Source organism: Eschrichtius robustus, chromosome 3, assembly GCF_028021215.1.
Source record: "Eschrichtius robustus isolate mEscRob2 chromosome 3, mEscRob2.pri, whole genome shotgun sequence".
Taxonomy (NCBI): Eukaryota; Metazoa; Chordata; class Mammalia; order Artiodactyla; family Eschrichtiidae; genus Eschrichtius; species Eschrichtius robustus.
The window spans coordinates 20,058,184-20,083,308 of record NC_090826.1 but is presented as its reverse complement, the minus strand read 5'-3'; the positions used below and the strand labels follow the sequence as shown (position 1 = coordinate 20,083,308).

General features: G+C 39.2%; 1 protein-coding gene and 1 long non-coding RNA gene across 7 annotated transcripts in view; one reads left to right on the top strand and one right to left on the bottom strand.

Annotated features, from left to right (window-relative positions):
- Window positions 1-1,190: 1,190 nt before the first annotated feature.
- Window positions 1,191-19,162, bottom strand: TMEM50A (transmembrane protein 50A). Its single transcript, XM_068539188.1, has 7 exons — window positions 19,010-19,162; window positions 17,214-17,319; window positions 15,372-15,484; window positions 13,068-13,135; window positions 10,888-10,980; window positions 8,332-8,392; window positions 1,191-1,691 (listed from the first exon to the last, which is right to left on the bottom strand). The coding sequence occupies exons 2-7, from the start codon at window positions 17,304-17,306 to the stop codon at window positions 1,646-1,648; spliced, it is 474 nt and encodes a 157-aa protein (XP_068395289.1). The 5' UTR covers window positions 17,307-17,319; window positions 19,010-19,162; the 3' UTR covers window positions 1,191-1,645.
- The window catches only part of LOC137761976 (uncharacterized), a 21,006-nt gene continuing 14,956 nt past the window's right edge, over window positions 19,076-25,125 (top strand). For 2 of the 6 annotated variants that reach the window (XR_011073486.1, XR_011073482.1), the window contains exons 1-4: window positions 19,076-19,342; window positions 20,016-20,338; window positions 22,022-22,171; window positions 23,995-24,076. This is a non-coding gene — a long non-coding RNA (uncharacterized lncRNA). Of the gene's footprint in view, window positions 19,343-20,015; window positions 20,339-22,021; window positions 22,172-23,994; window positions 24,509-25,125 lie in introns of all 6 variants that reach the window. The other 4 variants (XR_011073485.1, XR_011073481.1, XR_011073484.1 and 1 more) reach the window with 3 other exon arrangements.

Here is a 25,125-nt window from a genome sequence, read left to right as displayed (position 1 = left end):
AGAAGAGAAGGTGAACTTCAACCCCTAAGATTGCCTCCACTTCTCACATCCTGTGGATCTAAAACCTCACCAGGAGTGATTTGCTGTGAGATGACAGCAACACAGCCATTTCTTTGAATAGTTGATGACCAGGCAACATTCAAATTGTACACACTGGGAGAAAACTACGGCTGACATAGAAAGGGGACCACTGGGACTTCTCTGGTGGTCCAGTGGTAAAGAATCCGCCTTCCAATGCGGGGGACGAGGGTTCGATCCCTGGTCGGGGAATATCCCACATGCCACGGAGTAACTAAGCCCGTGCACCACAACTACTGAGCTCGCGTGCCTCAACTAGAGAGCCCGCGTACCGCAAACTACAGAGCCCACACCCTCTGGAACCCGCGCACAACAACTAGAGAAGAGAAAACCCGCTGCCACAACTAGACAGGAGCCCACACGCTGCAACGAAGATCCCGCGTGCCGCAATGAAGATGCAGCCAAACAAACAAACAAACAAACAAACAATTTAAAATAAAAAATAAATATTAAAAAAAAAGGACCACAATTTAAATCTAAGAGATATTTGGCATTTAATGAATGGCTAATTGTAGCAAGTTTTATGTAAGAAAACATTTTAAGCTTTAGTTCTGAAGAACATGTATCCCACAGTTAGCTAGTTTATTAAAGAAAAAATAAATTCCCATTTTGCCAAAGTGGGGAGCCTGGGGGATAACAGAATTCCAAAGAGGAACAGACTAAGAATTTCCAGTAGTTAACATTTGTCATTATAATTGACCCTGCTGGTCTATCTTGAGCTTAGTGGTTCAGTACAGAGACACAATGAAATGGAATCCAATTTATTATCAAACTGACAACAGAATTAGTCACCTGAGTAAAGACCAGTGTCAAATCCCTATCCTCTTCCTCTTTCCTTCCATGGTGGCTGTGGAGTGACTGTCAGCATCCCACCAGGACCAGGTATCACAGCTGAGTTACTACTCACCCCCTTCCCCCCCCACATCAGTGCCACTGAAGGGACACTTTTGAGGAGAATGGCGGCAGGACTGTGGGGCTACTCTCTTTCAACATGTTCACTCACCCCTTGGGAGATGCTCAATAGTTACTTACACTGAAATATTTACAGAATTTGTGGCAAAACCATATAAACCAAACACAAAGTATACTGAGAAAGAATTCTGACCACTGAGTAGTTTTTTAAAAACAACAATATGTTTATATTTCATTTAACATTTGACACAGAAGAGGCCACATTTAAATAAACACATTCAATCTTCAGAGCACTTTAACTGCAGTTTTGCACCTTGGATATGACAAATACTCATATAAGATGCTTCCATAATTTCTTATGTGATTTATTTTTATTTTTACAAATTATACCATGATAAAACATAATAAAAATTTCTCATGTGAAATATTTTTCTTTAACATTTTACAAGTTAAGCAAATGCATACCACAATAGATTTTGCTGTTGTTGTTGTTGTTTAAATAGGGAGTTCTCATGATTTTAGTATTATACAAATTTAAGTTGAGACTACACTCAGAAAGAAGTTTAGAAAATGGCATTACAAAAGACTGGGAGTGAGTAGTGAAAAAAAAAACAAACCCATGCAGGACTTCTCTGCAGTAAGAAATCAGATGTTTTCACTGCCACAAGTCTTCAGTGCGGCCAAACTTAAAAACGAGTCCTCTGTGAATAAAATAAGAAACATCACATGACTAGCTGAGTTTGGTGAAAGAAAGACTGTGTGAGATTTAGAATCGTGGGAAACTAACAACAAAGAATAATTGATGAGTTGTATGGAAAAAACCCATGGGATGTATCAGAACAGAAACTGATCATTCTAAGGTAGTAAGTTCTTTCACTGTGCTCAGCTGTGCTATTTACCATCAGCTTCCCTGCATCCTTAACTTCTGAGTTTGGAGACATATGTCCCTCCTAAAAAGTTAACCAATGTTTTAGCATGTAACCATTATATGCCTGATTTTATCTAATTCATTTAACAAGCCTTTTTTTTTTCTTTTAACATCTTTATTGGAGTATAATTGCTTTACAATGGTGTGTTAGTTTCTGCTTTATAAAAAAGTGAATCAGCTACACATATACATATATATAAATCTTGTGTTTCCTTATTTATTTTCATTTTGGATGATCTGTCCATTGGTGAAAGTGGGGTGTTAAAGTCCCCTACTATGATTGTGTTACTGTCGATTTCCCCTTTTATGGCTGTTAGCATTTGCCTTATGAATTGAGGTGCTCCTATGTTGGGTGCATAAATATTTACAATTGTTACATCTTCTTTTTGGATTGATCCCTTGGTCATTATGTAGTGTCCTTCTTTGTCTCTTGTAATTGCCTTTATTTTAAAGTCTATTTTGTCTGATATGAGAATTGCTACTCCAGCTTTCTTTTGATTTCCATTTGCATGGAATATCTTTTTCCATCCCCTCGCTTTCAGTCTGTATGTGTCCCTAGGTCTGAAGTGGGTCTCTTGTAGACAGCATATATACGGGTCTTGTTTTTGTTATCCATTCAGCCAGTCTATGTCTTTTGGTTGGAGCATTTAATCCATTTACATTTAAGGTAGTTATCAATATGTATGTTCCTATTACCATTTTCTTAATTGATTTGGGTTTGTTATTGTAGGTCTTTTCCTTCTCTTGTGTTTCCTGCCTAGAGAAGTTCCTTTAGCATTTGTTGTAAAGCTGGTTTGGTGGTGCTGAATTCTCTTAGCTTTTGCTTGTCTGTAAAGGTTTTAATTTCTCCATTGAATCTGAATGAGATCCTTGCTGGGTAGAGTAATCTTGGTTGTAGTTTTTTCCCTTTCATCCCTTTAAATATGTCCTGCCACTCCCTTCTGGCTTGCAGAGTTTCTGCTGAAAGATCAGCTGTTAACCTTATGGGGATTCCCTTGCATGTTATTTGTTGCTTTTCCTCTGCTGCTTTTAATATTTTCTCTTTGTATTTAATTTTTGATAGCTTGATTAATATGTGTCTTGGCATGGTTCTCCTTGGATATATCCCGTATGGGACTCTCTGCACTTCCTGGACTTGATTGACTATTTCCTTTCCCATATTAGGGAAGTTTTCAACTATAATCTCTTCAAATATTTTCTCAGTCCCTTTCTTTTTCTCTTCTTCTTCTGGGACCCCTATAATTTGAATGTTGGTGTGCTTAATGTTGTCCCAGAGGTCTCTAAGACTGTCTTCAATTCTTTCAATTCTTTTTTCTTTATTCTGCTCTGTGGTAGTTATTTCCACTATTTTATCTTCCAGGTCACTTATCCGTTTTTCTGCCTCAGTTATTCTATTGATTCCTTCTAGAGAATTTTTAATTTCATTTCTTGTGTTGTTCATCACTGTTTGTTTGCTCTTTAGTTCTTCTAGGTCCTTGTTAAACATTTCTTGTATTTTCTCCATTGTATTTCCAAGATTTTGGATCATCTTTACTATTATTGCTCTGAATTCTTTTTCAGGTAGACTGCCTATTTCCTCTTCATTTGTTTGGTCTGGTGGGTTTTTACCTTGCTCCTTCATCTGCTGTGTGTTTCTCTGTCTTCTCATTTTGCTTAACTTACTGTGTTTGGGGTCTCCTTTTTGCAGGCTGCATGTTCGTAGTTCCTGTTGTTTTTGGTGTCTGCCCGCAGTGGCTAAGGTTGGTTCAGTGTGTTGTGTAGGTTTCCTGGTGGAGGGGACTGGTGCCTGTGTTCTGGTGGATGAGGCTGGATCTTGTCTTTCTGGTGGGCAGGACCATGTCCGGTGGTGTGTTTCGGGGTGTCTGTGACCTTATTATGATTTTTGGTAGCCTCTCTGCTAATGGGTGGGGTTGTATTCCTGTCTTGCTAGTTGTTTGCCATGGGGTGTCCAGCACTGTAGCTTGCTGGTCGTTGAGTGGAGCTGGGTCTTAGCGTTGAGATGGAGATCTCTGGGAGAGCTCTCGCCATTTGATATTATGTGGAGCTGGGAGGTCTCTGGTGGACCAATGTCCTGAACTCGGCTCTCCCACCTCAGAGGTACAGGCCTGACGCCCGGCCGGAGCACCAAGACCCTGTCAGCCACACGGCTGCTGCCATTTTCCCCTGGCCAACAAGCCTTTTTTAAGTCGAGGTGCTAGGTGCTAGAAGCTAGGGCTATAAAAGTAAAGATACAGTCCCTGCCTTCAAGTTGCTCATGTTCTTGATGACACAATGTGGTAGTACAGGGGGTGGGGGTGGGGAGACACATATGTATCACATGTTAAGGGAGCAGAGCACATATGGGAATTTATTTTGCCTGAATGTGTTAGAAAAGGATTTACAGAGGAGGTAATATTAGATGAATTTTGAAGGATAAGCAGGAGTTTGAATGGGAGGTTGGGAGGAACAGGAGCTAGTGGGATGATGAAGGAAGATGTTTTAGGGAGAGGAAAAGGAAAAGTAGATCAAAAGGCAAAGAGGAATAAAAGACCATGGGGCCTCAGAACAAGCCCAGGAGATGGATGTGTCAGGAAATGCCCTCACAGAGCTTACACTCTAGGTTTTAGTTTGGGAAGTATCTATAGTTGTCTTCAAGGCTTCAGTTTAAGAGGGCAGGCTGGAATTATATGCATAAGAATATGTATACACACACATATATATATCTCAATATAAATATCTGTGGTGTAGTAAAGCAGCGGAGAGTCCAATATGGCCAGAGTATAGTTTAAGAATCAAGGAAGATGAGCAACGGCAGTGGCCAGATTTGGTAAGCCAATTGACCAGGGTGGCAAATTGCCCACAGGGGCCTTCGGTGCCTTAGATGAGTCAAGGGGGCAGGCACCAGCCTGTGATCTACTAAAGGGGCAGCTGGTACTCAGGCCCAGGCAATGCATGAGATAGGACTATGCAGAGATGCATCCCCATTAAAAGAAACAACTTTAGCTCCAGCGGATTGTTGCTGAGCAGGGCCCAGGTTGTTAGATCATCTAGCTTTTCAAGAAAGGCCCCAAATTCCAATTTTTGATGAAATCTCTTGATTTTTAAATGTCAGCTCCATAAAACAAAAAATACTGTATAGGCTAAATAATACAGAATTGTGGGCAGAATTTGGCTGGATGGTCACTAGTGGTAACCTCTTCTGTAGACAGCTCCGAGTTTTGAAAAATTTTAAGGTGGGAAATGACAGGCTTAGAGCTTTGTTTAAGAAGGAAACCTGACATAGGAAAACTGGATCCAAGAGAGGGATAGTCAAGGATGTTAAGTGCTCAGGAAGGGATGAGGACGACCAAACATAACAATGGAAATAGACAAAAAGAGAACTGGTTTAAGACAATTCAGAAGCAGACTCGTCATCAGGGCTTGGATGTGGGGAGTAAGTGCAAGGGAGAAATGAGAGGAGTGGACGCTTCAGTGGCATCTGCTGGTTTTCATATCTGTTTTCCAATCTCCAGTGTATACTCAAGGTTAAACCCTCAATCAAAATGGTTGATTTAAAACAGGTTTCATAGGGAATTCCCTGGCGCTCCACTGGTTAGGACTCTGCGCTACCACTGCAGGGGGCCCAGGTTCGATCCCTGGTGGGGGAACTAAGATCCCGTAAGCTTAGCAGCACGGCCAAAAAATTAAAAAAACAGGTTTCATAGGCCTTTATAAAGGTAAACACCTGAGTGTTTTTTGATGAAAACAAAAATGCAACCAGGAAAAAACAAAAAAAAGTGCAACCAGGAAGTCATCTATACCCTCTCTTGGAAGTATATGAATTTCTCTTTATAAAGGATTTCATAAACCTCCAAAAAGTGATTTGATCTCTGCTCTTCCAGGTAATATCAAACCTACTGCTGCAAAAAAAGAAAAACCGAAGTTGGGTATTAGGGTCCCTACTCTCCAGAGAGCTTAAAAGAGATGTGGTAACTTCAGCACACTAGTCACCAGATGTAAACTATAATCTCAATAGTTTCTTGGGCAAGAGCCAGTCCCTCCTACATTGTCAGATGGTCACCTTTGGTACTGACATCAGTTTCTGAAACAGTAATTTCTAAGCTGTTGCTGAGAATTGTTCTGTTATAAATCAAAATGGTAGGCAATCTGGTACAACTGTTCTAACAATGGTGTCTATTAGTTGAATTTAATTTCAGTTTGCTTACAGTATTTTCACAAAACCAAATTAGTTTTTAGACTTAATAGATAGAATAGTAATAAATGAGAAATTAACCAAACTCGTTGCATAGAAAAGTAATTTATTATAACTAATTTGAGACAATGACAAGTCACTGATCGGTTTCCAAGGTTTTGTGAAATGTGATAACTACCATATGAACTTAACGTGTTTCTTCCCTCATTGGAAAAGATAAAAGTTTCCCACAAATCTTCACTCAATCCTCTGGTTCCTCCCTGCTGTGATAGAGTAACTTCTCTGCCAAAAACAGTATCTCAAGGTGGAACTTACTTTATCCTCTACCTCTGCCAGAGAAAATAATGATTAAAATAAAGAAGTCTGTTGTTTGCCCTTCCTTGGCTGGTTCTCGTAAATCCCCTCCCCACCACTCCATCCTGAAACTTTTCTAACCCCTGCCTCTGACCCTGTTACACTGCCTTCCTTTGGCTGAAGTTGTGGGGCACTGAATTCCCCCGAGCACCTCTAACCCTGTGGAGATACTGGAGTAGTGAGCTCAGGGTGCCTGGTCCTTCTTTAAAGATGCCCAAGCCTCAGCATTGCAGCTTGAAAGGAAAAGAAATCATAAATATCAACACTGTCCCTCTCATAAACACAGGCTACATTACCCTATAAAATAACAAACTTACCCATATTTACCAAATTTGCATAACCTGGGGAGTGAGGTTTGTTCACTTTGTATTTTTCATGTACAGTGTTACATTCTTTAAAAAAAAAAAAAAAAAAGAAGGCAGGAGGGAAACAGTACTAAGCAACTGGTTGAAGATTCAGCAAAAGGAGAAAACGTCAATTAAATTCATTCCAAATTTCAAATTTCACCCTCATAGTAGCTGGAGACTGAACTTTGAAGTCAGATAGCCTGAATTTTAGCCACATGATCTCAAACATGAGCTCTGTGCCTGTTTCTCACATATAAAATGGTGATAATAATGGAGCCACCTTCCGAGTTGTGTTGGGGATTAACTGAGAGCACACGTGTAACACTAAGATGATGCCTTGCACGTAAAAAGTGCTCAATAAACTTTGGTCATTATTATTTTCTGCACAAAAATCAATGGACTAACATTTTTTAAAAAACTCTTTGGGTTTTCTCCACTAGTTTCAAGATGCAAGGTATGACCCAAAGAGGCTGTGTATCTTGCCACATGTAAGTTCACATTTTTCTTATTTCTAAACTGATTTTATAAAATTGCAAAAATGCTTTGTGGTAGAATGGAAGAAGTGTGAATACCAGCTGCTGACTATTATTAAAGGGCAACTGTTAGCATTTCATGAGTGGTTCAAGTAGATACGGGGCATCTATTTCCTTTTAGGAGGTGGGTGGGAAGGGACAGGGAAGGAAAAGTCCTAGAATAGACTGTCCTAGAATATACAGCATATAAAGAAGATACAGAATATAAAGGTTTTTTTAAAACCTATTTTGGATTAAGGACATCTTTGAAAATCTGATGAAAGCCACAGACTCTCTTCCCAGAAACAAGCAGAAAAACCAATGTCTTGCATACAGAAATACCCGGTGGTTCCCAATCTTCAGAAGCCTACCCATGGAACGGAAGTTAAGAACTCCTGATGCACAGGATAAAGAGAAGTTTTTGTTGTTGTTGTTGTTTTGGGGGGGAGGGGTTAAGTGGGAGGCCAGGGATAGGGGAAAGGGCAGGCCCTAAGTGTCCAGGAAAGAATGAACATTAGAAAAGATTAGTGATAGAAGTATTAAGGTCTTAGCAATCTTTTAATTTGTCATTGCATCAGAAGGATAAAAAAATGTCAGGGCTTTTCCTCTACCCCTCAAATGTCACAAATTCTAGTGACACCAAGGATAGTAAGAACCATAAAATGCATTCAGAAACAAAATTTTAAGGAGAAATGATTTTAAGCAGGCTTTCATTAAAAGCAACTGTTAGAGATACAGATTTTAAATGAACAGTGCCAGTGTTATGTAACTAAATCTACACAAATCACAGTTCTTCGTTAAAGGGGAGGTGGTGGCAATTTAAAAAATCGATGTATGTTCCCAAGGTGGGCAGCAAGCCAACCCGTGTAGTAAAAATATCTTTCTCAGTCTCATTCTTCGTATTTTATGACACTAACATGGGGAAGGGGCATTAGACAGGGGGAAATTAAGTAACTAAATATAGTAAATGACATAAAATAAACCATTATTTTAAAAAAAGATAGGATGAAGAATGCAAAACAAACTTACCCAAAAAAGATGAAGGCATTTTGGAAAAATACAGCAATTCCAGGGTATACGATGGCTTTTTCTGTAAAAGTAATTGTAATACTTAGAGGTTTATGATCTCAACACATTGTTTCTGATAAACTGGTGCATATCAGTTTTCCTGCCTAACATAATTGATTTTTCTGGTAACTATGGTTGGTGTGGGCATTAAATGGCATAATACATACGACAGAGTGTAGCGCTGGTAGCCTCCTTCATTTATTTAACAAATACTGAGTACATATTATGTGCCAGCACTGTTCAATGTGCTGAGGATACTGCAGTAAATAAAACAGGCAAAGTGTTTGCCTTCACGGAGCTAGAGAATACCAAGAATAAATAAGGAGAAAAAGCAGGAAAGGTATAGGAAATGTAGTGAATGATGATATTTTATATAGGTGGGCAGAAAAACCACATAAGAAGGTGACACTGGCATAAGGACACGAAGAAGGAAGTGGGGGCAGGAGCCATGCAGAAACAGTGGAACAACAAGTGCAAAAGCCCTGGGGTGGGAGTGGGCTGGTACATTAGAGGAATGGTCATGTGGGCCGAAGAGAGAAAAGCAGGAGACAGATCAGAGAAGTATGAGGGGCAGGCTGGGAGGTGCAGATCCTCTAGAGCCTTGCAGTAATGGTGAGGACTTTGATTTTCACTCTGGGTGAGAGGAAAAGCCATCGGAGGGTTTTGAGCAGAAAAGTGACCTGAGCTGACACATTTCAATAGGATCCTTCTGGTTGCTGTGCTGACAGTAGACTAAAGGGGGGAAGGGGAGAAACAGAAACCAGTGAGGCGGCTATTTTAGGAAATCAGGCCAGAGACTATAATGGATTGAACCAGGGTGGGAGCCATGGAGAAGGTAAAAAGTGGTCAGATGCAAGACCACTTTTTTTAATAGCAGAATCAACAGGATTTGCTGATGGACTGGGGTGTGTGGGATGTGAGAGAAAGAGGTGTCATCCTTGACAGGCCTTAACCACCCAGGTTTTGGGCTTAAACACCTGGATGGAGAAAGCAGCCCCTAACTAAGATGGGCAAGACTGCCAGAGGACCATTTTGTCCCCATTTTATCCTCGACTGAAGTTGAAATTCTCATAAATTTCTACTATTGGAACTGTTAATCATCGCTGGCTAATTGACAAACTGAGGCATGATGAATAGATGAATAGCAACTTTTTCTCATAATAGTTTCAAATTAATCTGATTACCACAACCACTGGTTTGTATAAGCCTTCTCTACTAGAAGGCCACATTAAATAACTATTAACACTAGAATGACTCATAAAGATCCTATATAAAGGCAACTTTATAAAATTCCAGATCTGCTGCTAATAATTCTCAAAGCACAACCTGGCTTCAGAAGCCTTTAGGAAAATAACTTAAAAGTCTATGAGATGAACACATTCCTACAAAAAGGGGCTCTGTATCAATAGTTGTATCTAGGAAAGAAGAATTATCAGTAATTTTATTTTCCTCTGAGCTCTTTTATAGTCTCAATTTTCTACAATGAACAAGAATTATGCACTTCACATGATAAAAGGTAACGTTTTTGTTTTTAAAACATGATGGTGATAGATTTTATAGCAGCAAGAAAACTACTTATGATATCATGTTGAATGCAAAAGGCTAGGTTCAAAATTATATTTATACTATGATTATAACTACCTAAAAAACGCAAGATACCAAAGGAAATATACCAAAATATTTAAGAGTAGAAAGATTATTATAGTTTTTCTTTTCTTTCTTTTCTACATTTTTAGTAACATGGTTTTATAATATATAAATAAAAGAAAAAATATAAATATTTAAAACTGCCTATCATTCCTATCTGTAAGATTAAAACAATTTTAATAAAAAATCAGGAAACCAATGATTTCAATCCAAGAATTACATTTTATTCAAAGAAGTAAAATGTTAAAATATGAGCTAGCTTAGATCTCTGCTGGTCTAGTTTGGCAAATCATTAATATTATATTTTTACTATGATAAGCATCGTCAATTTTACCCAGAACATTAAATGGATCTCATGTTTTTCTGGGGTCCCTCAAGGCAAAATTTCAGCCAGGGACCCAAAAGCAGGTCTTTTCCTAGCTTGCCTTAAACTGGCCTTATATAGCAGATACGCCTTAAGGGTTAATTTGCTTTTCTGTCTAAAAGAAGATGCTATCATATTATCATGGAGGCTTAGCTCAATAAATTTCAATTCTAGGATGTTAGAGCTTTGCCTGGATATTATTCAGCAAGTCAAAACTTGCCAAATAGCTGGACAACATGTGTTCTGCTTTTGAGGTTTTTGGAAGCCAAAGAGAAACAAGGTATAGAGCTGTGTTCCATTCCTTCCAGGCTCTAGATTAGAAAATACAGAAGAAAGGCACACTAAAAACATAGCAAACAAACAAAACAAATACAGATGGGGGAGGAGAGTTCCCAGGCACAAATGCCTTGCTAGTATGAAAAAAGCTTTATTCTAAAGAAAAACCAACTTTAACACAAAATTTCAGTATTCCATTGAAGTGAAATAAAAACTGCGTTTTCTCTTACCTTTAGCGACATACCCTCCAAAAAGAATCCACATAGATGCGATCAGAGAGCCAAAGGCCAACATGAAACCAATGAACAGCCAAATGCGAGCACCTTAAGGAAAATAATATTTTACCAGAATTGTTTCTCAAATGGCAGCAGTCAGTTCAATTAACTTTTCAAAAAGAAGACAAAAACCCAAAGAGAAAAAAATGTGTAGTTGTCATTAAAGTCTAAAGCAAGACCAGTGAAAAATGTGCTGAGTATCATCAGTGTGGACGTTGGCCCTTTTCCTGTTGGTTGGTTGGTCTGTATATTCTAAGTGCCTAAGCTTACTTTCCCCAACTATGACACTGAGAAAAACTTCACTCTCCCTTCCTATATAAATCTCACGAAATATGTTTCACTATATTTAGAAGCTCCTTCTCCAAGTATTTTTAGAAATTGTGCTCCCAAGTTTAAAGACCTCCAAGAGAACTTGCAAACAATAACATAGGTATACTTAACAAAAAATTCATACTCCGTGATATGTGAACCTAAACACTACCATATTTCCCTTTCAAGCAAGTCAGGCAGCAAAGCAAATTCAAATTTAGTGTGGCTGGCACTTAGGACTAAGTTGCATTAAAATTATGTTAACAGAGAAAGACAACCAACTTATAAATCACATTATACAATATTTATGAAGATTTGATATGAAATAAATGGAGTTATTAGATGGCCTAAAATGAATTCTGAGATGAGTTTGTTTAATTAGCACAAATACATTTTAATAAAAACACTGCCCTGCTCAATAAAGCACAGCAAATAGAATGTTATACATAAATTTCTGATTTCATACCCAAAACATAAAATAGTTCTGAAATAATAAGCTGTTACTCATAGATGAGATACTAAAACAAATACAACTAGCTCTGGACCCCCAAAGCTGTGCTAGCTAACAAATTTTATTTATGGATTTATTTATTTATTTATTTATTTATTTATTTATTTATTATTTATTTATGGATAATATTATTGGCTTATTATTACCAACACTAACTGCTAACGTTCATCTCTGTTTAGAGTTTACAAGGTTGTGGTACGTCAGTATTTCTGTATCTCTTCTACTTAAGTTGATCTACAAAGAGAGTGAACCAAAGGAGTCTGAAAGCATAGACCAGAGCTGACTACTGCAGTTTCTCCTGTTTCATTAGGGAAAGAAAAAAAAAAGTCACCTGAAATTTGCCTATATCCAGGTTTATTTTTGTATGGATGTAATATTTTAAGTTTACCACTTAAACTGCTCAATAAATATCTGTCCCCTCAAATCTTTGACTAAATTGGACCCTATAGGAAGCTGTGCTATACGTATCCTGTATTCTGCCTACCTTGGGTACATGGCCATGGGGTTCAGGGGATATGAGTTCCTTAGTTGAGCAAGGCAGGCCTGGGTGAATCTAAGCACTAAAATTCTATTATTCTATTCAGTTTTGCAAGATTAAAAGAGTTGCACAACAAAAATGAATGCACCTACTACTGAACTGTATACTTAAATTTTGGTAAATTTTATGTTGTGTATTTTAAAACACACCAAAAAACTATGACTCTAAGCTATTTCAAAATGCTAATTCAATCAAGTAAGGTTTGCAAAAAAGGGAAGAAAATAATTTATATGGTATAGCTTCTTTTAAAAAAAAAAAAAAAATTAATTAATTAATTAATTAGGCTGCACTGGGTCTTAGTTGCGGCACGCGCAATCTTCATTGCTGTGTGTGGAATCTTTGTTGCAACATGTGGGATCTTTAGTTGTGGCATGTGGGCTCCAGTTCCCTGACCAGGGATCCAACCCAGGCCCCCTGCATTGGGAGCGCAAAGTCTTAACCACTGGACCATCAGGGAAGTCCCGGTACAGTCTCAAGTAGCAGAAATTCTATTTTGCACATGTATTCTTTATTATATACTGTTCTTTACCGTACTCTGTATACATTTATATCCACATATTATTGCACAGGGTTATATATTCAAAACTGTGCATATATTTAAAAATACTATTCTGCAATCTTTGATCAAATGCGACTTTTACCTTAGGCCTTGGAACCTATAACCTCTCCTTGGAACCTATAACCTATCTCCAATCTGAAGGAGTCAGACAAGTGGCCCTTCCATGTATAATTCTCATTTTAAGGGTGTATAGTAAGATGTTTTTTGCACCTATTTACCTGTTTGACCCAGGCAACCTTCACTGTAACTATCACCTCGCACTTGTCCATTCGATACTGCATTAATCCTGTGTGAATACAATAAAACCAAGAGATCAGGGTCTCTGACTCTTAACAGGAAATTATCCATGACATCAAATTACCAGGTACAATAAGCTAGAGTTCTGAAAATTTAAGGTAAGTCTTCATAAGTCTTGAGTAATGGGTTTATACACCTTAGGCAAGTCCCCTCAACCAGATATCCTGTAAAGCAGCGGCCATAGTCCCCAGACCAGCAGAATCAGCATCACCTGGGAATTCTTTAGAAAGAAAATTCCCCGGCTCCACCCCAAGTTTATTGAAGCAGAAACGCTGGGTATGGGCCCCAGCAATCTGAATTTTAACAAATCCTTCAGGTGATTCTGATGCTTGTTAAAATTTGAGAGTGAAATTCTCAAAATTATATCTTGTTAAGATTGTAAGGATCTTTACCTTGGTCCTATCTAGTTTTCCATTTGTACACATCAGACATACTCAACATGAAGAGATGCAAGTGGTAAAATCTTGTTTTTTCAATCCCTGTTACACGTTCCAGACATAAGAAGTCTTTTGCTGACTTTCACAGAATACTAAATTGAGATAGCCTTGCTTTCTTTAGAAGTATCCTCTGAAAATTTTAAAATATTATGGGAAACTGTTCACAATACATCAAGAAGTTAGAAAACTATGTATGTGTGTATGTGTGTGTATGTGTGTATGTGTGTGTGTGTGTGTGTGTGTGTGTGTGTGTGTGTATCTCCATTTAACTGTGTATGTGTGAGTGTCTACTGCTAGAAAGACACAGGGGCTGTGTCTACCTTATTTCTCACTTTTAGTCTCAGTGCCTAGCACAGGGATTGGCACATAGTAGGTGCTAAATACATGAACCCTAATTTTTTCACAACAACATAAAGTCTTAATTCATTCATTCAAATCTAAGTTTTAAAAAGAATGATCAAAATACTCTTAATTATTTTCAGTGATCTCTTTTAAGTTATTTGGTACATAAAACAAACACATTTTAAAACAAGTTTCATATTTTTAAACAATGCAGATGTTCTTGGGCTAGTGGCTATTGGCTCTTCTTTTTCCTTGCTGAGCCACCTGAATACACTTCACAGCCCTCTGTGGGACAGCCATGACCCTGCCTCGTCAGTCTTCACCACTAGGCACATCCTCAAAATGAACAACCTCTTTTTGTTCTCTGGTATTACTGGTTTTATACATGTCTCAAACTCATAGAAAAGTCCCAAGTATAGTTCAAATAAATTTGTTTTCCTGAAACATTTGACACTTGCCAACATGATGACCCATAACCCCAGAAGTTTGTATGTATTTCCTACAAATGAGACAGTTCTACCGAACAATACAACCATCAAGATCGGGAAATTAACAATGATCCTTTCCCATTAGCTAACCATCAGACCTCATTCAAGTTCCCCGGTTGTCCCAACAATGCTCTCAATAGTAAAAGGATCCGGTCCAGAACCATGAGGGACATTTTGTTCTCCTGTCTCTTTAGTCTCCTCAGTCTGGACAGTTCCGCAGTCTTCTCTGGCTTTTATGACCTTGACCCTTTACTCCAGCCATGCTGGTCCCCTTGCCATACAGCCTTTGTGCTTGCTCTTCCGTCTGCCTGGAATGATCCTCTCTTCTGTATCTCCATGATCAGATCCTTAACGTCTTCAAATCTGTACTTAAAAATCACCTTCCAGTAAGGCCTTCCTTGACTCTATTTAAAATTTCTGCACCCCCTGCTGACATCTCATATCCCCCCCTCTGCTTCTTCTCTCTAGCACTTATCATTATCTTACGTGCTATATATTTAATTTATTTCTCTTTAGTTACAATCTGCCTCACTCATTAAGGTATAAATTCCATAAACGCATGGATTTTCCTGTTTTATATACTGTATTTACTGTACCTAGAGCAGAGCCTGGGAATATAAAAGCTTAGTAAATATTTGTTGGATGAATGAATAAACAAACTCTTAGACAAAGTATATGGTTTCTGACGTGAAAGTAAAGTTATAAACACTGGCAGCCTAGAAATAAAAGGATAGCTGAGAGAAGCTGGGAGACAGAAGTGGGAGAGGAGAGGTGGAAGGAAGAACAGAAAAGAAGCCTGCTGCTTTTCTTCATCAGCCCTTCTCTATGATTTGACTTTTAAACCATGTCCCATATGTTAATTTGGTAACACTTAAAAAATTTAACTCTACTCAACTGTATGTAAAACATTTTTCTTTTGTGACAATCTGTAAGTCATGTCACTAACAATGACACTTACATTAGGAAGGCTATGGTTGCTATAACACCACAGGCATGGTAGGAGTGGTTGAACTCTTCCATGCTGGGATAAATGACAGCTGCATCTATGATAATCCACCAGCCTGTAAAAAACTAAAACAAACAAACCACAAAAAGGAGAAAGTACAGTTATTTCATATCTTACTGGATAAAAAGAAAGCAAGGAATCTTGCTTTCCAGCAAAGAAAGCAAGGAATCAAGCAAAGAATCTAAGTGAAGAGATCCCTTCTAATAAAGTCCAAAATTTTCTTAAATGTTCCAGCAGTTTCTTGCATATAATTAGTATATGGCTTAATATCTGATGAAAGATTAGATACCCTAAAGTCCCACAGCAATTATTATTTATTAACACTTCTTTTCTAAGTCTACTTTAGTCATTATTTTATGTTGCCATATTAAAGTCTGTAATCTAATTTTGTGAACTAGAAGTTACAATATTTCATGGCAGGAGAAAGGAAAAAAGTGATTCAGACTCCAGCTGACAGGAGGAGTGGCCTGTTGTCGATATACTATAAGCCTCCAGGAAGATATTATTGAAAATGGAAAAAAAAAAGTATTGAAAATAATATAGGGAATAATTATCGTTGATAGAATTTTAGCTAGCCTCTTGGTGTGGTGAAATAAACAATGGCTATGCAGTACTGCTTTCCCTTTTGATGAATTATAGTGCAGTCTACAGATGGTTTCAGAGATTATGCTAAATTCAATTTAAACACCAAATTATAATTTATCTTAATTTCACTTGGTTCTGGACACTATCAACGGCAAACATATAATGAAAAAACATTAAAACTGTACAAATATTTTTATCACATGAGCAGAAACAATAAGATGATATTAAGCAAATACTGACAAGTAGCTTAGAAGGTTTGGAAAGTAACCCCCTTCTCTATCCCCACTTGCAACCCTGACCTAGTTTGCTCTCAGCATTGCCATCTTCAGGGAATTATTTTAAAATAACTATTTTAGGCTAATCAAATTATTTTTATCAGGTTACAGACAGATCCATACTCCATTAATGACTTTTTTACTAGCTAGTGCAAGTACTCTTTCACTGTTTTTTTTTCACCCTTAGCTCAATGTATTCAAGATATTTTCTTCATAGACTAAAATTCAAAGCTTTTTTTTTTTTTAAGAGCAGAATTTCTACAGTAGTTTTATATTTTGACATTACTTTGGAAAAATATAGGATAATTATTTTTCATAGATTATAACTGTCAGAGACTAGGCAAAGAGGACATATTTAAACTTAGAGTTTTGTTTGTTTAAAATTCACTCTTTAGAGCATATGACAACATTAGAGGACAAAACAAATATCAGATACCTTGAAGGATCTGTAATGTAAATAAGAATTTTATACTATAAATTACTTCTAAGCAATATATTTTTATGAGTTCTTTCTATTTTCTAATGAGATTGAGAAGAAAGTTAATGCTGGATCATGGAGAAACACAATCATATCTCTTGAATGGTTTTGACCTGATTGTTTCTTAAACACTTCTTAGTAACTTAATGTACTTATTAAGAGGAAGCATAATCCATGCTATGAGTAAGTGTATAAAATATACTGTCTTACTATACAATTTTTTTCATGCAGTTAAAGTAAAATAATCTAATCAAATTTCAAGCCATAATGTCAACTCTTTAAATGGAATAACTAAACCCTCCCATAAATAAAACAAAATATCAACATTTATTTTTAAAAATTCAGTAGTCAAAGATAAAATAAATAGCACTTACTTAAAGACATCACACAGAGCTTTAAATACATAAAAACAAACACACCAAAATAATGAAGGCCCAAATTATCAAGGACACTTACTAGGATACCAGCAGCAATGGAAGCAATAGTATTGCGCTTTTCCCCCCAATCAATGCATTCTGAGCATCTCAAGCCTTCTAGAAATCCAGACATTTTTTTCAGGTCACTTGAAAAAACAAACAAACAAAAAAAACCAACTAAAGTACTTCTATTGACTTGCTTCAAACCTGACATGTTTCTAGAAAATAATTAACAGTTTAGGAATAATTTAATAAAAGTGAAGTTACAAATACTTTATCTGGCTACATATACTTCAGAATATTTGATTTAGCTTTTGATGAATTTCCACATAACTTTGGAAAACAAAATGTGGACTCATTTAAGTTTTTTTTTTTTAATTTAAAAGATAGTTTTGGTATATTTTAAGCAATATAAACAAAAGTGGGCATCCAAATATTGAAAAAATTTTACACTGATTATTAATTTTAATTCCAAACTAAGTTATTATGTGACTTAGATATTTACAGTCCAGCAGCACTAGCATAGCAAAGAGACAAATGATAACACTTTGGTTCTGAGTTAAAGCATGGACTCAGATGAAAAATATTTCTCTTAGCAATTTACACATTTTGTCATAGAACATGTTTCTTCACACTCAGATTAAGAAATTAAACACTGCACCCGCATCACATCCCTTCACTTCATTATTTTTTCCTTCTCCATGTCTGTCTGTTGGCGTCATTTCTATGTAAAGAACACCCATTTCATTTTAGTAAGCTCTATCTCTGATTCTAACATGTTTTCCAGCCAAAAGAAAGCACAAAATTGAAGTCAATATTAATTCTGACCATAAAAAAAGAAGGAAAGAAAGCAAAAAAAAGAAAGGAAGGAAGGAAGAAATTAAAGAAAGAAGGAAGGAAAGAAAGAAAGGAAAGAAAGAAAGAAAACGCACTGCTATATTACCATGGCTAAATTACCATAGACGACATTTACATAAAACATTCCTTAGAGCTGGGCCATACAAACCTGGTCTGAGACACATCCATAGGATCTCTATTTCAGAATATGAAAAAGCCTGCATTAAGTGTAAATTGTTAATAATCAAGCAAACATCCTAACTCCTACAGTGAATCTTAACCTGTCCATGAAGCTACTCTGTAGCCAGCAACTATGGTTGTTCGAAAACATATTCTAAAAAAGAGCAATGAATCCAGTTGGAAACTCCCTTTTAAAAATTAAATTTAAAACTGTGATTATACCCAGGGCTAATATGCCTTTAGGACAAGTCCAATTTTGAAAATTCACTCGTTTTATTCTTCCCTGGGAGGAACGGCAAGCCAGTATGTTGTTTTCGGTTCACCCCAATGACGCCGCCCCGAATCCGTTTTTCTTTGGTTTATTACCCGCACAACTCGTGCCCAAACTCCGCCCTCCAGATTCTGGGGATCTGAGGTGTAGAGAGTGGCCTGCGACTGGGAAGATGTGGAAACTAGTTCTAGCTCTTATGGCTCGGCCATCTCCCTCGACAAGGGAACCAGCCGGCTTACACTCCTTCCGGGGTGTCAGTTTCTGCAGCTCTCAAGTAGCGGGGCATGCTGAGTTTCAGGGATCCTGTGACGTGCCGGGGAGGGCGCTGTCCGGAGTGCGGAGGAGGTCGCCCTCTCCCGCCGCCGGCCGGACACGAGTCAGCAGGAAGTGGCCAGGAAGGGTCCAGCAAGGCACAGCCTGAGCCTGCAGCTTCCCAGAGGGTGGACCCAACGACTCAGGCAGCATCAGCCGGGCAGACACTCCCGGGTCCCGGCCTCATCCGGCCTGCGGCAGTTCCTCCCCTTCCCCCACTCCTGCCTGGCACTTACGTCCAGCCCCGCGCGTGCAGTCGGTCCAGAGCCCGGTGTCGCGCCGCGCCGGGCCGCCTCACTTTCCCAGTTCCAGCCAAGAAAACAAAACAGCTACAAGCCGCCGGATACCCGGATTGAGCAGCACCGCCCCAGGAGCTCGGTCGCGCATGCGGAGACGGGGCGGAGGGAGCTGCGCGGGGAGAGTAGCACTCGCTGAGGGAGGGCTAGAGAGAGCCACGCCCACCGCCCCGACGTCTCTGCGCATGCTCCGGGCGCCAGCTGTGGGGACTTTTCGCAGCGCTCAGTTCACATGTGTACGTCGGAAGTGATACTTGGGTCCGGCATTCAAGGGTAGGTGTGAGAAGTTGCTTTCCCCTAAGCTTTCGAAAGAAGGCGTTTGTTGGGGCTCTGTATCCGTTTTCAGTGAGGTGGTAAATTTTCTAGTGCTGGGGTCGCTCACACAGTTATCTCAGGCATGGGTCCCGTGTGGTGCAAAACGTAGGTCCGGGTTCGCGGCCCCACAGCACTAATCGGGGTTTTAAAGTCCCGTTTATTTTCTCAGAGCCTGGCCCCGTCCTCGCCGTAGCTTCGCCTCCGTGAGTGGCGGGGTCATTCCCGGGAGGCGGGGACCTCCCGGTTCTGGAAGCGGGCTACCTGGGCGACCCAGAGGGTCCCGGCGCGGTGACCCTCTTCTGAGACTTGACCTTTTTTTTCCGTTTGCTTTAAGGCAGGGTTTCTCAGCCTAGGCACTACTGACATTTTGAGCCAGATAATTCTGTTTTTTGGGGGGGACCAGTCCTGTGCGCTGTAGGGTGTTTATCTGCATCCCCTTCTTTCCCCCAGTTGTGACAACCAAAAATGTCTCCAGATTGCCAGACATCCCCTCCCGGGGAAAATCGTCGGGAGATAGGATTAGGTTTAGGAGATACTCTGGGTTTTGGGGAAGTGACCCTTTTCAGAGCTGGCAGCAACGATGTCTTAGCTACGTGAACGAACTTGTGGCCGGGCTCGCCCGCTCTTCCAGACGCTCTCGTTCCTGTTCCAGCGTCTCGCTGGAGTCGGTCGTGGTCCAGGAGTCAAGAGCCCGCCCGGGAGAAGGAGCAGGTCACGGTCTCGGTCCGAAAGGCGCCACCAGAGAAAGTACGGGCGCCACTCGCAGTCTTCCTCGCGGAGCGGGTCGCGATCCCGTAGGAAGTGTCGCTCTCGGGGAAGGTCGTATTACAGAAGGGCCTTCTCGAACACGCAGGGTGACAGTACTAGGGCTCTGACCCTGTGGTGTACCCGAAAGAACACAGCACTTGGAGGGAGAGATCCAGGAAGAGGTCGCAGAGCAGAACCCCGTTTCCTGTAAGTAAAAAAGGTGGGTGGGACTTAGGTCAGAGAGAATATGGCAGAGCAGAGGTTGTTGAAGCTACAGTGGTGGTGTTTGATCCACGGTGGGCTTTAGGAGCTGTGAGGCAGGATTGCTCTGCCTGCAAGTCAGATGCAGACGCCTGCGCTCTGGACCTCAAAATATAGGCCTGGGGGAAAAAAAAGAAGAAGAAGAAGAAACAAAATATAGGCCTGGAACCTGCTAAGCTCTGTGGCCTCGATGTCTCTGCCAAGAGCTGGTGTCAGGGTCTCTCCCTGTGCTCAGGCCAGGTTGGCAGGGAGGACGTGCCCCCAAGCCAAGGCCCTCCGTGCCTCTTATTTTGTGTGGAGGCAGGAGGGCAAAGCAGGATATCTGAATTCTGGGCGGTGGGACCTGGGCGGGGCGCGGGGCGTGGTGTCCACCTGCGCTCCATTTTTTCACAACAAACAAACCAATCAAATAAGACCTTTCGTTCCTTCAAAAAAATAAAATAAAGTTATTAAACGCCTACAGCACTGAAAGCCACAAACTCTACCCTCATGGCGCTTACAGTCTAGTGGGGAAGAGATACGATAAAATAATAAATATATAAAATATAAATTATCCAGGATATTTCACATTGACTGGTGCTCTGGAGAAAAATAAAGCAGGGAAGAAAAAAAAATAAATAAAAAAATAAAAAATAAAAAAGGTGGGTGGGTTATTTGTGGTTAAGAGAGGCGCACAGGTTCACCTCTTTTTACATGTAGGGCGACAGTATATGAGTAGGCTAGGGAACCAAGGTTGTTGTGTCATTTAATTTCTTTGATTTCTTTTGATGTATGAAATCTCTGTAGCTTTGGGTTGGGGGCGGTATTATCTTTTTTTTAAATAAATTTATTTATTTTATTATTTTATTTTATTTATTTATTGTTTCTGGCTGCGTTGCGTCTTCGTTGCTGCGCGTGGGCTTTCTCTAGTTGCGTCGAGCGGGAGCTACTCTTTGTTGCGGTGCGCGGGCTTCTCATTGCGGTGGCTTCTCTTGTTGCGGAGCATGGGCTCTAGGCGCGCGGGCTTCAGTAGTTGTGGCTCCCAGGCTCTAGAGCACAGGGTCAGTAGTTGTGGCGCACGGGCTTGGTTGCTCCGCGGCATGTGGGATCTTCCCGGACCAGAGATCGAACCCGTGTCCCCTGCACTGGTAGGCGGATTCTCAACATTGCACCGCCAGAGAGGCCCGTAGGGGCGGTATTATCTGCTTAGCAGACAAAACTATACAATCACAATCCATAGCCTATTTTTAAATGGACATCATTCATACCCCTCAAGATTAAAGATTAATTGTGGCTTTAAATGGCTCAGGGTGGAGGAATCTAGTGCAGGCAGTTCTTAATGGAACCTTTTAAATGTCTATTAATGACATTAGTTTACCAGCTCTGAGCAGCTTTAACAAATCTTGCCTTCAGCTTTTAATAAGTTAACTAATGACTGCGGGAGGAACGGTATTAATTTTCCTTCTCTTTTGCGTTTTCTGTCTCCACCCTTTTTTACATTTACTGGCATAACAAGACTGTGGAGTATTTTATAAACATAAGTGAGCATCTTTATCTTGCTTTTATAATAAAGTGCATCCTTAGTTTGTCATTCTTAGCCTTTTTGGGGTATGCTATAGAATTAATGAGTGTTTGGTGTTTTCTTTGTAGGTAAAATGGAGCTATTAGAAATAGCAAAAGCAAGCGCAGCTAAATCATTCGGAACAGCCAACCTTGACTTCCCAGCTAGTCTCAGAACTGTTCCTTGTATCTAAAGAAAGAAACTGTGGAACAGCTGTACTAAATACTGCAAAGTTCAAGGTAAGCCACATTTATCCAAACAAAACTTACAGAAAAACTACCATCAGAAAGATTTGGCTAACCATTTTTATCTGATTTACCTTAGACTATACTTCTCAGAAAGTCTAGCTAAACCTAATTTGCTAAAGTCAAAATAGCAGATCTGAAAATACTAGACAGGCTCTCACTCATGAAAATGAGAGAGTAATGAACTTTATTTTTGGTGACCAACCATACCAGATTGGGACTGTCCCTGAAAGTCCCATATTCCAAGGAATCCCTCCTGGGTAAAAAAATGCCCTGGTTCTCAGCAGTGAGTGCAAAGATTAGCAGGGGAGAGGAGGGGCGCAAAACCCATATTATGGCCCCCCAAAAAAGAGGCTGAAGACTACACCTTTTTTATGAATACGATGATAGTCTGCCTTCTGTTAACCACAAATGAATATGGTGATTGTCAGCCTTCCCTTGACCAGTGATATTGGCAACCATTTGTGTGGTTCACATAGTATATCCATTGTAGCCTTCTCTCAGAGCAACTTAAGTTCTAGTCAGGAATGTTAACAGTCCAATTAACTGTTTGCTCTGTATGGAGATAGTGCTAGTGTAATTTTTAACTTTATGAATATTGTGACCATGTTTTCTAAGAGTTCAGATAATGAAAATGAGAGTGAGTTCCATACCAATGCCAGCATGACCCAGACAATACCAAGAAAGACTAAATGGCTATGTTATTTTAATGACAGATGGAAGGACACTTACTACTGGATTAGGGAGGTAAATAATCCAAAAGGAGCATACTGCACAATATGTAGAAAAGAATTCGGGGTTGGCCATGGTGGAGAAGGGGATGTGAAGACACATATGGGGACCGAATCCCACAAATCCGGGATGAGACAAGCAAGCACTTTTGAATGAATACAAAGTGTTTTTGTCTCCCAAAAACACACCAGTGCCCAATGGAAAATAGCAGCTGCTGAATTAGCTTGGGCATATCATACAAATGAACATGCGTTGTTCTATTGCTCTCTTGATCGCTCTGTGAAGCTGAGTAAAGTTACATATCCTGATTCAGAGGTTGCAACTAAAATGTCTTGTGGGCGAACAAAAGGGGCGATTTTGATCATGGATGTGTTGGCCCCTTACAGTATAGAGCTGATCCTGTCAGATCTTACCAGCAATCGTGCTTTCTATGGTATATCAAGTGATGTGTTGAATCATGGCAATAAAAAGTGTTCCCCCTAGCTCTCAGGTACCTCGATTTGAAAAATGGAGTTTCAAACTGTCTTCTTGACTTCTATGAAGATTTTAATGAAACCTCAGAAAACACAAAACAAAAGACTGTTGATATCCTATCCAAATACAAACTAGACTTTGTGCACCTATCTGCATATTCAGCAGATAGTGCAGATGTAAATTTCAGCCAATTCCATTCAGTCTATAAACTTCTTACCAAAAACAATGAAAATATCTTACCTGCTAAATGTCCTGCACAGCTTGTACACAAGACTGCTAAAAAGGGGTGTGATTTGCTTTCTTGTGACATTGAGGCTTTCATAATGAAGGTTTTGGGTTAATTTTCAGTTTCTTCAAAACATGTAGAAGCACTTAATGAGATTTTTGACTTTGTAGAAATGGAAGGAGAGAGACTCCTTAGACAGATGCCAACAAGATGGCTGTCATTGTTGCCAGCCATAGGAAAGATGTTAAAATGTTGGCCTACTATAGAATCCTATTTTCAAAGTGTGGGAAAAGAAGAATGTCCTTCTCTAATTTGGAAGTGCGTTGAAGATGAGAATGGAGAAAAGGATTACAGTACAACAGAAATTTATATGCTTTTTCTCCAGAACTGATTGATGATCTTTGAAGAGGCCATAAGGAGCCTAGAAAAGGATAAGCTGTCTGCACCTGCGTTATTTGATACTATGTGTAAGTTGTGACAAAAACTCACACAGCAAAAAAATGACTCATTGTTTGGAAAGAAAACTGCTTTAGAACTGAAAAGAATGTCACCAGAAAAGGGCAACCAAATTAAACAGGATTTTCTCAACTTCTTTACTAGAACAATAACTCATTTGGAATCCAATTTCGATTTCACAAGTTCAAATTACCTCTGTGCTTTAAAACCATTTTCCCTGAGAAAGCGAGGTTTCACTTACAAGGACATTCAATGTGCTTCAGGATGTTTAAAAATGATGGACATTTTAGACACAGGATAACCTCTATGATGAATGTATAGATGCAAAGGACCTGATTGACAAACAGCTGGTCTACCAAAATAAGCCTGTAGATAAAAAATGGATGGACATTTTTGGAGAGCTAGAAATTAATTCCTGCGAGTCCCAAAACTTGCTGTTGTTGGTAAGTAAAATCCTAAGTATTCCACCCTCAAATATTTTTATTGAGAGGATATTTAGATTGATGTCATAACATTGGATGGACACCATGGATCAGTGTAATGTGGGTTTGATAAGAGCACAACTGCAAGTCAAAGAGAATTTCACATTTGACTGTATTCAGCTTTACCACTACATAAAAGAAAAGAAGGATGTCCTAAAGGCAGCAGGCAGTTCAGAGAAGTATTATTGGAAAAGGAAACCAAAGGAGTGAAAAGATCCTGTATCATGGGCAGAAAGGAACATGCCATTGTTATTTTTTAATAAATATAACAATGTTTGTTTAATTAATCCTATTGAATTTGCATTCTCCTTTAAAAAATTCTTATGTTTTTATGTCTTAAGAATACAGAATAATATAGCCTATAAAATTTAAATATTCAATTGTTTAAAAAAAGTAAATTGCTGTATCAGAGGAGGGAAATGCATAAAGATATTGTTACATATTTCTCATACATTATTTAATTAGTCCTGTTATTGTCACTATTAACGAGTCCTATTTTTAAATAACAGCATCTATGTAAATGAAGGATAAATTATACAACATATGTAAACACCTGTCTTTCATATTTTTATATTAAA

Excerpts from the sequence above, each read along its gene's own strand:
- TMEM50A (XM_068539188.1), bottom strand. The coding sequence starts at position 17,306 with ATGTCTGGATTTCTAGAAGGCTTGAGATGCTCAGAATGCATTGATTGG. Across the intron at positions 8,393-10,887 it reads TGGAGGGTATGTCGCTAAAG|AAAAAGCCATCGTATACCCT; the intron begins GTAAGAGAAAAC and ends TTACTTTTACAG. Across the intron at positions 1,692-8,331 it reads AATGCCTTCATCTTTTTTGG|AGGACTCGTTTTTAAGTTTG; the intron begins GTAAGTTTGTTT and ends TTTTATTCACAG.